The sequence below is a fragment of the Dermacentor variabilis genome, chromosome 2 (assembly GCF_050947875.1).
Source record: "Dermacentor variabilis isolate Ectoservices chromosome 2, ASM5094787v1, whole genome shotgun sequence".
NCBI classification, from domain to species: domain Eukaryota; kingdom Metazoa; phylum Arthropoda; class Arachnida; order Ixodida; family Ixodidae; genus Dermacentor; species Dermacentor variabilis.
In genome coordinates, this window is record NC_134569.1 from 150,268,404 (window position 1) to 150,283,496 (window position 15,093).

A 15,093-nucleotide genomic window follows, 5' to 3' on the forward strand; every position below is an offset into this window, starting at 1 on the left:
GCTATGTCATCAAGAGGTTCGTGTGCTTTAGAGATACCTACGAGCCGATATTATATGGTCGGGTTTTACGTGAGAATTTATTTGTAATTGTTAATGTTTTTTGTTAAGCACAAAGGAGGTTCACTGTCGGTCAGCATACGAGGGTCATTTAAGGCCGTGTGTTGGTAGCTGCATTCGGCGCGCATAGACCCTTCGCATATATAACCACAAATACAAAGGCTAGATATCGGCTGACCCAGCAACAGAGAGATGCCAGTAGCAGCATTTTGATAATACATATAGTTATTCTGTTCATGAGCCGGCATTCTTGCCTGCTAGCTCGTATTTAGGTTTCTTTTTAAATGTGTAAACATTTCTGCGGTATACTCAAAAAGGCAACTCGTCCGTCCGTCCGTCAAGTAAGACGAATCGCCCTAAAGAGGCTAATGCGTAAAAAAAAAAAAAAGTCGAAAGGAAAAAGATTCGCCGTGGTGAGTTTCCAACATATGGACCCTCGATTAGAAGAGGAAGAGAGAAAGCAAGGAGATGAAAGGCAGGAAGGTCAACCAGACCAGCGTCAGGTTTGCTACCCTACACTGCCGAGTATCTAATCCACTGGGCTAAACACCCACTCTTGCCCAATTGTGAACGTACCTGAACCGTATGGATGTGTTGTACCGGCGGTACAAAAAAAATGACAAATGAGAACAGTTTCTATGAAGCCTAACTGAAAAATTTGGTGATGGCGGAATAAAAGCCATCTATATGACCGCATGCAGAGCCAACTCATTGTAGACACTGCAGGAAAATTCCGACTTTCCGAAAATTTAATGCAACACGCCACATTCCCGATGCGTTTCGGCGGTCGCAGGAAGTGCCTTCCGTTAGGCCGTTACTTCACAGATCGAGATGTCATCGACCTCTGAGGGCATATGAGCTTCGCGTCACGCAGCAATGAGAGTTAAGCAGTCAATGAGTTGATAAGGATAATAAGGAATGATGAGGAGTTATATGGGTCTCATTACGGTTGACAATGGTTCGACGCGGATGGATTAAGGGCTAAAGAGCGATATAGGTTTATATTGATTAGAACAATTCTGATAAGGTTGATAGGGACCTACAAGAGTTGATAAGGGTCTGATCGAGCCCTATAAGGACCGATAATGGCTGATAAGGGCCGGATCATGTTCGATAAGGTTGATAAAGACAGAAAAAGGATTGAATCGATTGCGATAAGGTTGATAACAACCGACAATGGTTGATAATGGTCGGATCGAGCCCGATAAGATTCATAACAACAGATACGGGTTGATAAGGCTCGTATCTAGTCTAATAAGGCTGATAACGACAGATAAGGATTGATGAGTGTTTATACCGGCGGGATCAAGTTTGATGAGATTAATGATGACACCGGGCTGCGTGGAGATGGACAAGTGGCACGATGCTTACACATACTCAGACAACTATCCAGTGGAGTTCGTGCGTGAACCTTTCTTCCTTTTCTATCCTCGGAAGACTATTTATTTTTGTTTATATTTCTTAAGATAGGATAGGGATAACCTTAATAAAGTGCCGACAAACGACGGTTTAACGCGTCGTGACGCTGGCCAAGCGTCGACCCGGGGTTATACCCTACTTAAATTTTGAGTTATTGTGCGCATGGATACAGTATACGTGATGCATTATTTAAGTTGTGTCTGAACGTTTCCAACTTCATGGGACTGTGTGGTGAATATATGTATGTTTCTGTCATTAATGCCTCTCAGATTCCACTTTGCCATGTAGCTTGACTGGGTCACCAGACCCAGTCAAGCTACATAGCACAGCGTTTTGCCCGAGACCCCTCTTAGATATTGTGAAAATAATTTAAGTGTGGTTCTGATAACCTTTCTTTTCCTGGGTTACCGACTAACCAGTGGGAGAAAATAACCCAAACCCGGCTCATTTCATGCAGGTGTATACTCTGAAAGTGGCCTGAAAAAAAGAAATTGAGGCCCGCAGTTAATCGCTACCACTGCTGAAAAGTGGCAGTGACCACTTTTCAGGAAGTCACTGCCAATGCAAACATATTTAAGGGAAATGCAGATCTGACGGAAGCAAGGCTCCGTTGCAGTGGGCGCACCGCAGTGCAGGAGAGAAACAAACGCGCCCCATCGCTCTGACCAGAGAACCGCAATTCTGCACGAACTGGAGGCAACGAAAACCGCGCCTGTGCCCAGCAGCACGCCGCATAAAATATGGCGAACACAAGGCAAGCTGACCGCAAACGCGCTCAGCGAAGCGCCGTTCGTCGCCGGTGGTTTTACACCGCGGGAGGGGGGGGGGGGGGAGATGCAAAAGTTGGTCGTCCATCCGGCCGAACAAACGAGCTCATTAAGAAAACCCTCGCGCGCTGACCGCACGCTGCAGAGCCGCTTTCGTTCGGTTTTATGGGCCGTTATGGGAGCAGCGCGGGCAGTTGGCGGGCGCAGCGCTTCGTGCGTGTAACGTTGGAGCCCCCGTCGGGCCTCCGGTTACCGATCGTTCTTTTTCCGGTAAAGATCTATCGCGCCGCGCGTAACATTCATCGTGTGCGCGTCCTGACCACCCGCGCCGATCGCGTGCGTGCGGGCGCTTCTCGCGTCGAGAGGCAGTTTCCGGAAACAAACAAACTGGATTTAAAAAAAAAAGAAAGTTCTCTCGCGTAGTGGGTGCAGTGGGTCGAACTGTTGCGGTTGTTACGCACGCGAATGTTTTCGAGGAAGTGGACGCGCGGCGTTAGAAAGGATCTAGAATCCATGGTGTCGAGTTGAGGGAGTTTTGTTAACACAGGCTGAAGCCCTTTTTTTTTTAATTAGGTAAACAAACGTGGCCTTTCATTTTGAAATGTTTCTTGCGGTAAAGCATGCACTGAATTTAATTTTATGGATGCGTGTGAGCATTCACCAGAGAGCTGCGGGTTTTGGTGCAAATGTTAGTGAAGATCACGGTGGGTAAGGTGCTATTACTACTTGCTATGAATAAACCGGAATATAGGTTGAGATACTTTCTTGAAGAAAGCAGGCTGAAGATGCTCTTCGTCTTCTAAACGGCGGTCTTTAGCAAAATGTGAGTCGTCGTCTGGCAACCTACGGCGTGCATGTTGGCGAACGCATAGCCAAAGCCGTAATCATATCCAAATGTGATTTCGGGCACATTTCTTTTACTGTCGCCAGCGTCTTGTGCGCGCTCTTCCGATTGACCTCACGTGTGATTTTTTTTTCGTTTCTTTCTTTCTCGGTCGGGTGAGTGATGGGTACCGGCATACGGAGATGGTTCTGACCATCGTTCAAGCTAGAAGTTGCAAACTTCGCCGGCGAGAACGGCAATGTGACCGCGCTGCCCGAGTTTGCCGTTTCTCAAAAAAAAAAAAAAAGAAAGCACGGAAGGCGGCTCGGGACAAACGGGCGTCTTCTGACGACACTTCTGCAAGTTCGGATGAATGAGAGTGCAACTCCGATGATGGAAGAGCGATAGCGTTGTGAAAATAAACAAGTTTCGGCGATGCTCTTGTTGTGCCCTTCTCCTTATTTTTTTCACTACAAGGTATGTGTAGACATATATTCCGGTTTATACGGCAGTCAAGTTTTCCAGACACGTTTAATATTAACCCGTAACCCAGCAGTCTACACAACGTGTAACTGTAACACTGTTACTTTTCATGTAGTCGTAAAAGCATGTTTTTGTCATGTATCTATCAGGTCACCACCCATTGTCCCTTCTATTTTTTACGATGTTTTATCTCCTTTCGACTAGCTTATTATGAATAATAATAATAATAATAATAATAATAATAATAATAATAATAATAATAATAATAATAATAATAATAAACGCGACATTTGATCATAGCGCCACCGGCCGCCATTGAAAGCGTAATCAAATGATGCGAATACCTATAAACCTGATGCGAGATGCCTATACAGGGTCTTTTGCTCAAGTATGAGTACCTCGCGGGCGCTTTTGTTACCTACGAACTGTCAAATTGGCCTGTCTGAATGCGGTCGACGTGTTACCTATCCGGGGCCTTCATTGGAAAATTGAATGTCCTGGCGTTTCTTTTTTTTTTTCATTCATTCATTCTTTATTTACATCATATTTTACAAAATACAAAAGCCTTACTGGACCCATAGCGATTGGCTAGTCCCGGGTCCGTGTCAGCGGAGAGCATTGCAGGCGGTGGGCGGTAAAATACCACCGTTCGTTTATCTAAGAACTCCGCTAAGACGTGAATCTATCTATCTATCTATCTATCTATCTATCTATCTATCTATCTATCTATCTATCTATCTATCTATCTATCTATCTATCTATCTATCTATCTATCTATCTATCTATCTATCTATCTATCTATCTATCGATTTCTTTCTTTCTTTCTGTATAACATTGGACAATTGCACAAGCTAAGTGGCCAAGTTTTCCAGCACCAGACGTCATTAGTTCAACGGAACAAGTTCGACACTTTTTCTTACACTTAATTGCAGTTGCTCAAGTCGAAAACAAACTTGTCCAACACCAAGACGTCTTTGGCTTAAAGGAACGTGTTGGACACTTCTTATATGACAGATTATTGTAGTTGCTCAAGCCAACAGCAACGTTTTCCAACGCCAAGACGTCTTTGGTTCAAAAGAATGTGTTGGACACTTTTTATTGCACATTATTGTAGTTGTTCAAGCCAAGAGCAACGTTTGCATACACTAAGACGTCTTTGGTTCGAAGGAATGAGTTCGACAATTTCTCGTGGGCATTATTGCAATTGCTCAAGTCGACAGTTCTCTGTGGTCGTTTACAGTCTTCGTGCGCACCTTCGAGTCGTCGCGCATATATTGCCCTATGCCTTCCTTGCTCTCTCTTTTAATCCCGTTGCCTCTTTACCCAGTGCAGAAGTTGCCCAGTGCAGAAGTTGCCCAGTGCAGGGTAATGAACTGGACAGCCGTCTGATTGGCATTCCTGCCTTTTCTTACCTCCTTTTCTTTTCTCGTCATAATGTGTTGCAAATTCAACAGAAAAAATAACACTTTAAAAAAATGTAGAAGCGAGAACGAGGGCCACAGCACGCGTTGACACGTGCCGTGTGTGCTTTGTTATTGTGTTATCGTTAATCTATGGTCTTTATTGCCTGGAGTCAAGGTACCAGGCTCACCAGTCTTCTTCATTCCTTACAAAGAAACATGGTTTGCGGTCATCATTTACTAAATACGTTTTCTTTTTCAGTAACGTAAAAGTAATTACGTTTACTTGCCCACGCAAGTGTAACAGCAAGCGTAAGTGAAATAAACTAATAGTCATGAGATTAGATCGGGCTCCGCAGGCTTTGACGTTGCGTTAGTATTTGCCACTCGGGTGTTGTCACTTGGATCAGTTACAAGCAGAAGTTAAAGAAATTAACTAATGATATCTACACGGCAGTCACGCATAGTGTTACACATGCGATAATATTGTGCATGGCGTCACAGAACGCCATAATATGGTTCCGTAAATTCTATTACGAACGCTGTCTATTTAGGCCTCACGAATCACAATCAAAACCAGCACGCCTGTTAGCATAATTTCAGATAACAGCGAGGATGATGAACTTATATATGTGAAAATGCGCATGTGAACAGAGGGAACAGAAGCTAGAATGCAGAGAACCATAATTATAGTGTGGTCGCTTTCTTAAAACATTAATGTTCATGTAACAAGCGAAGAAGACCACCGAGTCACTGTTGCGATTTGTTTGCCTGGAGAAGCCCTACATTGACGTCACGAGCGCCTAAGCAAAATACGCGATAGAAAAGTTTATTTTTATTTCCATGTTTCCTCGTGTCATTTTTATCTGTTCGTTTCACAATCAGCTGCTGTTGTAAAGCCCGCGACAAAGTTGCCAACATGTTTGATACACCAAATAAATAAAAAAAGATACTTACCAAGCTGACTTTTAAGCGATGCACATTGCCTCTTATACAGGGTGCCCCAGCGAACGTTAGCCAAGCTCTTAAATATAAAATATAGGATACGAGGACGCAACCAGTGGTATTATGTCAGCAGTGACGAGCTGCACCAGGAGGATTTTTTTCATAATTGAACTATCGTTAATTAAATGAGCTTTTAACGAACGAACGAACGAGCGAATGAACGAACTATTTAATTACTTAATTGAGTGCGCGAAATCTGATAAAAATTAATATACGTGTATTAAAACATCTGATTCAGTTGTTTTCAGCGCGCTATGTCTCGCGTAATTATTTTTTTCCGCGTTATAGAAAAAAATGCACGAGATATGCAAATAGCCGCATGATTACGTGTCCGTGAGCCGCAACACCAGCGGTCCCAAGCGTCACTCGTAAGAAATAACTCTAAAAATTTAATTATGGGATTTTATGTGCTAGAATCACTTTCTGATTATGAGGCACGCCGTAGTGGATGACTCCGCAAATTTCGACAACCTGGGCTTCTTTAACGCGCACTTTAATTTAAGTACATGGGTGTTTTCGCATTTCGTCCCCATCGAAATGCGGCCGCCGTGTCCGGGATTCGATCCCACGACCTCATGCTCAGCAGGCTAACACATTAGACGCTGAGCAACCACGGTGGGTCGAATTAACTCTGCTCAATGCCTTTGTCCTCCTCCTCAATGCGGCTGCGTTCTACGTTGGCTTCGCGCTTCCCGCATAAAAGGCAGCTCACAGTTAGCTGTGAATAACGCCAATACCAATGCCTGGTCGCTTTCACGTGGCAGCCGAGCCAGGTATTGAGCAGAGTTAATTCTTCCCATTGACGCGTGGGACCGCTGGTGTCGAGGCGCGCGGACGGGTTATCATGCGGCTATTTTCATATTTCGCGCATTTTCTATAGAACGCGGAAGAAATAATTACGCCAGGCATAGCACAATGATAACAACGGAATCGGGTGTCTTAAAACACAATTATTCCTTTTCGATTGAAGTTGGCGCGCTCAATTCGGTAAGCAAAAGGTTCAATGATGAATGTCACATAATTATTGACAGTTCAATTATTTCAAAAATCCCCTTTGTACAGTACACTACTGCTGACAGAATACCATTCGTTTCGTCCTCGTATAATTTTTTAGTGTATATTGAAGAGCTTGGCTAGCGTTGGCTGGGTACCCCCTACAAAAGTATCGCGAGCACATGACTTAAATGCTAATTAATGTGCGGCTAGTGTCATTCTTCCAGCAGTCGTACATTTATTGTAATCATATTTACCACACAGAAGCAAGAAGAATACTCCAGCTGCTCAGTAAATAGCATTTTTAAGTATATGCTGGCCGCCAGAACTTCCGACAAGTGTGCTATGCGGAAAAGCCAACTTTGTACTTTTCTAGGATGCCAATTTTTTCGATTCATTGTAACTTGATAATTTTTCTGTACCTTTGGCTGGTGTATTGCGATATTAGATTTTAGCTCGATTTCGGAATCCACAGGCCGAAAAGCTTGAGGCCTACTCCTGACTTTGCTTTGAACCTCTTCAACGTCACTTTGCGTTGGTTTTTGCTTCACCTCAGTGTTTATGTGCATAAAGGAGAAGTCATCTGTCGAGAATCTTTATAAAATTTTTTTTTGGCTATGAGACGCTTAATCTAGCTCACAAATAAAGGGAAAAATGAAGTGTTCCATAGGAGCTAGGAAACTGAAGTGAGAGTAACCAATTAGGCTTAGGCTGGCTAGGATTCCAGCCTTTTTTGTTGCCATTTCCCTCTCTCGCGCACACAAGCGTTTGTCACTGGGCGCATATTTGGCGCAGTGCAACGCGACAGTTCTCAAGAGTAATTCTGCCGCAGTACTCATGGAAATTCAGCATATAGATATGGAATGGCGGTCGTCTTGATGCGTCAGGAAATGCATTGAATATCTGAATAAAGTGGCGTATTTTTAGGTGTCATACTCGCAGCTGCATAGAAGCATAGAGGAAGGCGAATGAAGAGTATATTGCATGAGGAAAGATGGTTCACTTGATTCGCCAAGCAGTTTGGTGCTTAGATTGGTGCTTAGATTCACCAGGCGATCTGGCTTATATTGCAATAGCAATTATACGGACACCTGAGGTGCGTTCACGCACCCACCGCTGCAGCTGTCCAGGGTGGACGGCGCATGCATGGTGTTGCGTCTCAATGCGGCGATGAGCATTCCTTGGACGTTTCCCACGAAGCATTCCTTTCATCAACGTGCGCCTAGACGACGCCGGGGCCCGACATAGACTGTGACGCGAAAACAAAGGAGCTCACATCGGGGCGACAACTGCCGTCCTCCGTGGAGGCGGTAATTAACGCGAGGACCCCTCCACCTGAACCTGCCAACCTGAACTAATTGATGAGAGGGGCCAGCGTCGAATGCTACCCTGAGGACAGCGTCAGCTTGAGTTTCCCAGATTGGGACGTGGTTGCTTTGTATGCAGGGGCGAGGGTGCAACATAGGAAGCAGAGTCCGGCGAAACAGTGCGTCGACATGGGAGGGATATCTCGACCGACTCGACGATTATGATTAGCCGAGGTAAAGTGATCAGATTCCCTAGTCTAGTCTCCCAGGGAAGGCGACTGTTTTAAAAGCGGAGACCTTTGGTGTGTAGGGTGGCTGACGTGTCCTGATGTGGAGTCGGATGTTTAATATGCTCCTACGTGGAGTGGGCTTTCGTATCCGGAACCAGTGTAAATAATTTAAAATAAATCATTTTTCCTCCGTTCCTACTACCGGACGTATACTCATGCCTGTGCCGGGTGGATTCCTGGCCCAAACGCCACCCCGAACCAATGCCCACTGCGACGCAGAACGCATGCCCTTGGGGCAAGTCACCATGCACCGAAGGGAGCGGCAGCACAGAACATTCGCTTTGGAACAAGCGCAAAGAAAAATGAAATTATGGGATTTTACGTGCCAAAACCACAATCTGACTGTGTGGCACACCATAGTGGGGGGCTCTGGATTAGTTTTGACCACCTGGAGTTCTTTAACGTACACCTAAATCTAAGTACACGGCAGTGGCGCAGCCAGAAATTTCGTATGGGGGGGCGTCTCACGTTGCAACTCGGTCTCCTCCTTATAGAATTTGTCGAGAGATCAATACACGAATAATAAATAACTGTATTGCCATTGCCAATATGCTGCAAACGAATTATTAAACGCTACGCACTGTCAAGACAACTAAATATGTATTTTTTTTATAAAAGAATGTACTCGTATGTGTCACAAAATCGTGCCCGAAATATCTGATATAAATTTTTTCATGTCTTCTTTCTATTTAATAAGTATAGAAAATATCACACGAGCTTTAGAACTATATCAGTTTGAAACAGCCAAAGCAGTGCATGCCGCTGATATGCAAAATGTAAAGGCCGTGAAATTAACAAGTTGAGGACAAATAATTTTATGAAACCTTGTCATTCAAGAACTTTGTTTACATATTTGTAGATATGCAACAGCCAGCTAAAATCTCAGTGACGCTGTACTTTGTTACAGTGTATTGCGCAGGAGCAGCTGTTACCGGTAGTGTGTTGTGAGTAACTGTACCGAAATTATAGTCGCAACAGAGAGCAGATGTAAAAAGCAGGAGGGCGAGTCAAATGAATGTGAGCCAATGCGAATATATGACAGACGGGGTGCTTTATTTTAAAGTAATTTCCATGAGCATTTAGACTACAAAGGAGTCGCGTGATTCCCGTCTCACAAAACTCCTTGGGTTGCTGCTTCAAGAATTCTGTAACTGACTTTTCACGTCATCGTCCGACACGAATCTGGTTCCCTTGAGCTGTTTTTTCAAATGCCCCAAAATTTGTAAATCTCAAGGCGCCAGGTCTGGGCTGTATGGCAGATATTGCAGTGTTTCCCACTTGAACTTTGCCAGTATTGTGTTAACCACATCAGCGAGATGGAGACGCGCATTGCCATGGAGCAAGATGACCTCATTCCTGAATTTTCCACTGAGGTTGAACAGCGCGAATAAAACAAGGACACGAGGAAACAAATACCACAGACAAGGGCTGTCTGTGGTATTTGTGTCCTCGTGTCTATGTTCTATTCGCGCTCTTCAACCTGAGTTGTAAATATGAACCAACTAGCCCTCCTCAAGATCTTACTAATAAATTTTCCACGTCGTTTGTTTTTGGATGCGACACGCAGCCGATCCGGCGTTTCACAATATCGGAAATTATTGATAGTCTCTCCAGCTTTATCAAATTCGCTCAGTAATGGCCCCTGACGATCGAAAAAAAGAGTCAACAACACCTTCTTGGCAAAAATGACTTTGGGGGTGGTGAATTCGAATGTTTCTACTGTAAGCTTTGCCGTCGTGTTTCAAGCTCATACTAGTGGCAACATGATTCGTCCCCGATCACAATTGTAGACGAGAATTCGTCACCCTCATTGTGATATCGAATTAGATGAGTCAAGGCAGCGCCGTGCCTCTCCGTCTTATAGCAGTGGTTCAAAACCTTGGGCATCCATTGAACACACAAGAGCTGATAACTGATATGTTCATGAATTATGGTGTGACATGAGCCGTGACGTTTACAAACCCTGCCAATTCATCGACGCTTATCCTCCGATCTTGTCTGATCAGCTCATCAACCTTTGCAGTTGTGTTGGGAGTGATTGCACGGTGGCTTTGGCCCGGTCTTGAATCATCTTTGCAACTTTCACGTCCCTCTTTGAACCGTTTGCTCCAACGCTTCACAGTGGCCGATGAAATGCAATGTTCAATGTACACGGAAGCTATACGACGATTAATTTCTTTTTGGGAAACTCCTTCAGCTGTCAAAAACCTCACGACACCCTGCTGTTAAACTTTTGGAGTGTCCATTATGTCACGCAACCATGTTCAACCCAGTTTATGAGAGCAATAAAGGACTTTTATCCTCACACCTGCGTGTCCCTTTTGTAAATGAGAGATGCCTGTGTGCTACGCGCATGCCTCGCAGATAATGAACCGAACCGGGGTGGGTTGCCTCACTTTCATCTGACTCGCCCTCGTAGATTAAAAATTCGAAGATACAATGGAATAAACAAATGCGAAGATACAGCTTGATAAAGGGCAACAAATTGTCACTGGAAACAAAGTTCACTGCACGTATACACAAAACCTCGCAACAAGATATTTAAATATACGTCTAAGTTTCCAATAAATGTACGTACCTAAGAAAAAGTTACCCTATACAATGCGTCAAACAAGGCAGATAAACATGTTGCGCAACCACAGATTCACAGATCAACCCCCCCCCCCCCCCCCACTCTATCCACACCCCCTGATGTATCGCGCGCGACGAGGCGAAGCGCTTCCTCCCCACTTTTCCCCCTTGCGCACACAAGACTGAGCTACCATCGTCTATTCACCCATTCCATCTCACCCTCCCCCCTCCCCCCTACGCCTTCACTCGCACATACAGCATGCGGCGCGCGATCACGATGCTATCGCCCTTGGACTTTATACGGAACATGAGGGCAACGCGTCGATGGCAGGTATGCGCCTGGAGTGTCTATATAATTGCTATCGCAATAATATAAGAGTATCCCGCAACTGAAGCGTCCCGTGGCCAATTACTTTCTGCAAAAGAAGTAACAAAAACGAACTATGGCCATGCGATAATTTGCGGCACCGCAACAATGTCTCTTTTTCTTTTGTGGGGCGGAGACACGGAAATGAAAAAAAAAAACGCGAAGGAAAGCATGTTGGCCACAATCGAATGTCTACTTTGGGCACCTTATCTGGCTACCGAAGGTATATCGAAGAAAACGTGAGACGCTTGGTCCACAGAGAACCATACGCATATTGCTTGGTGTCCTACACCGGTGAGAAAATTTTCCAGAGAGGTTGCTTTTTCAAGCGAACGCGTTGCAACACGTCGAGTCCCCGCAGTGATGGCGGCGAGCGACCAATGTTCTTTTTTCTCTTCTAGCCAGAAAGCGTCCGAAAGTCTGCCAGGCGAGAATCCACTCTGCCAGAGAAAAACGAACGCTCATCGAAGTACGCCGCGCGGTGGTCGAGGCAACATGAGAAAAGCGCACGCGCTCTGGCTGGCTCTGGCAGCAAAAAGAGAACAAAAAAATTGAAGACACTCAATGTGTCCTCGCGAATATAAGGCAAAGTAGCAAAATGAATAAGAACGTAGTTACCTTTGCTAGCTTTAATGTCTTGGCATGGATGCTGTGTAGCAGGTGAAAAAATAAATGCTGATATTCTTTTCGGTAACATGACGGCAAAACTGAACCACCACAACTCTTCTCCTCATCAGACCTCGCTGCGTGCTTTGTAAACTTAACCGAGATTGTGTTGATTTGGCTGTCTAGTTGTATAGTCCGTTCTACAACTTTAGAAAAGTCAATGCATCTTTCGCGTCAAAGGTTTATAACATTATTAAACGCACAAAATTCCGGAATTGAAAATCTAAAGCACGACTTTGCAAATGTAAAGGCACCTTTCGCATAAAAAGTTAATGAGGTCTTTATACCCATGAAGTTTCGGAATTGAAATTCATGCGCCCCGTAGATTCCGCTCCCTCCGCGAGATGCCGCGACGAGCCCGCTAGCCATCAAAACGCCCTTGAAACTTTTTGCTCGGATGGGGCTGCTTGCGTTATGTGACTTTCGGTGCATGGCCGTTGCAGCAAAATCCAGCCCGATTTCGTAGTGTTTGCGCTGAAATGGCTTTCCGAGCGTGAAAAAGACATTCCAGATAAAATCCAGCATGATTTCCGGCGCCGGGGGTTGTTTTGGTCGGCTGTGCATGACAGCACGAAAAAGTTTGGGGGGGGGGGGGGTTGAGGCACCATAAGCACCCCCCCCCCCCCTGGCTACGCCCCTGGTACACGGGTGTTATTGTATTTCGCCCCCATAGAAATGCGGCCTCCGTGGCCGGGATTTGGCTCCGCGACCTCGTGCTTAGCAGCGCAATACCAAAGCCCTGTAAGCAACGACGCCGGGTAAAGAGCAAGCGCACGCGCTCTTCGCTGCCGGAATTCATCATCACTCCAGCACCGTGACGGCGAGTGTTCGCAATCATCTAGCGAACTATGTTCACGTGTGTTTGGGTGAGTGACACAACGCGTGTTCAGTTAGTAGGCGAATGTTTTTCTGCAATTTATACAGGTCAGAAATATATACGAGCCTTCGCGTCCAACACATTGAGGAAACTAGATGATCGTCCTCTGAGTGAACAGACAGTACTGGGGCACCGTCTTCACCGATCATCGGCTCACATGGCAGTGAAGGCACTTTTGTGCTTTCTGAGAGTGTCTGGCTTACACGAGCGGCTTTGACTCACTGACTGTCTCGGTACGTCTCTGTACCCTCTCTCTCTTCCCCTTCTTCCTTCCCCCATGCGTAGGGTAGAAAATCAGTGTCTTGACTGGTTAACATCCCTGCCTTCCTTAAATCTCTCTCTCGCTATGGCGTTATATTCTAAAGCTTTGCTATCCCTGCCAATGCTCCGCACCCCCCCCCCTCTTTCATTTAGTACTTCTCTCGTGCGACGTTTTTCGCGCGACTTCCGTACCAGCTTTCGGCTCATGCAGAGCAATGGCGGCCTAGACCAGCACTGTCTCGCCAAGGCAGGGACCACTGCGACATCGTCGAATGGAAAGACTCCGCCGTTGGAAATGAATGGCGATGTGCAGAGGCAACAATATTGCACTGCTGGGCCGAATAGCTAAGTGCCCCCATTTCTGAACTACTATAGAAAGCGCGAGCGAATCTGATGAACCACCAAAAGATGAAGAGGAGGAAATCGAAAAAAATATTTGTGCGTACAGCCACGTCATTCTTGGCTCCTCCCTCATTGTGGGAATACGTGCCATGTTTTAAAGGGTTGCGATAATCGTCATCGTCATCGCAAGCATTCATCACTATTAGGATGGCATATTCATGACTTGTAGATCAATGAGTTCGCCGTCTTCATACAAGTTCACAGTGACCGACGCTTACTTGGCTGTTGGGTCACTAAAACTTGCTTTCTTTCGTTACAAATGAAGTAAACACCATCAGCCATTTTCGTGTTGTTCCATCTGCATCCGCGAGACATTTCTTTGGAGTTACTCTCATACATACTGTATTTTCAATACTCTATCAAACAATTCAATTAATAAATTAATTCCCTTAATCAACAAATCTTAAAAAATCTATTTCTTCTATAGTTCATCTGCCGTGCGTCGCAGCTTTGACTTTTGCTTTCAGCGAGCTTGAAGCGTTTGCCGTTATTTTTTTCTCCATTATCATTTTAGTTGCTTCGGTTATTTCGTTTTGTTCTGTGCTTTCGTAAATTTTTTATTAGATATTTTCTTATTCCTGTGCTGTCAGTTCTCGTTGCATATGTGTTCAATCCGTCGAAGGCTAATCAAATACATTACCGTAGACCTTCTTGACAGTTCACCGGCCGAGAGGAGGTCGTATGCGCATGTTAATGAGGCACGTCCACCATCAAAATAGAGAGTTTTAGCGTGTTTGGTATTCCGGTAAACGCAGGCCGACTGGAATGTCTTGCCGGATGGGCGGAGGCGCTACCGTGAGTGTCCTGCACGGTGCAGCCACCAGATGGTTGCAGTGTGGCTGCACCGTGCAGGAGACTCACATTCGCGCCTTCGTTCACCCGGTATTCCACTTACTATGTCTGCGTATACCGGACACGTTAAACCTCTTTGATATTAGTGCATACTTTAGCTCAGCGTTACCGTTCCGTCAATACCGTTGCAGATACCACATCCGCCTAACTGCGCCTACACGCTCGTTGGCAGGCGATGTCGGTACAACGGTAAATCTATTATTAAATAATCTATTTTCTGTAGGCGTCCTTACCTTCCATAAAGAAAGCTGAACGAGGAGCACCAGGGTGACGTCCTTCCACCGCATGTCGTTGTGTCCGGTAACCTGCGCAGTGGACAAAAGGAACGACGGTTATGCACAGTGACAGGACAGAAATTTGGCCATGATCGATCACTGCTAGACAACGAATTCAACTTAAAAAGAGAGTAAAGAGAAGGACTAAACCAGATTGAACTAGCAAAATATTTTCTCGAAGAATAATCTTTGTTAAATTTGATTCAATAGGTGAATATGAAAACTTAAAACAATCTTTTTTTTTACATCCTTCATTACATATCATCGCGCGTAGGACA

General features: G+C 45.1%; 1 protein-coding gene across 1 annotated transcript in view; it reads right to left on the reverse strand.

Annotated features, from left to right (window-relative positions):
* Positions 1-14,846, reverse strand: part of LOC142572847 (uncharacterized) — a 42,308-nt gene extending 27,462 nt beyond the window's left edge. Inside the window, exon 1 of the mRNA XM_075682246.1 lies at positions 14,774-14,846. Coding sequence (XP_075538361.1) covers positions 14,774-14,827 — 54 coding nt within the window. The 5' untranslated portion in view covers positions 14,828-14,846. The remainder of the gene's footprint in view (positions 1-14,773) is intronic.
* Positions 14,847-15,093: the final 247 nt, after the last annotated feature.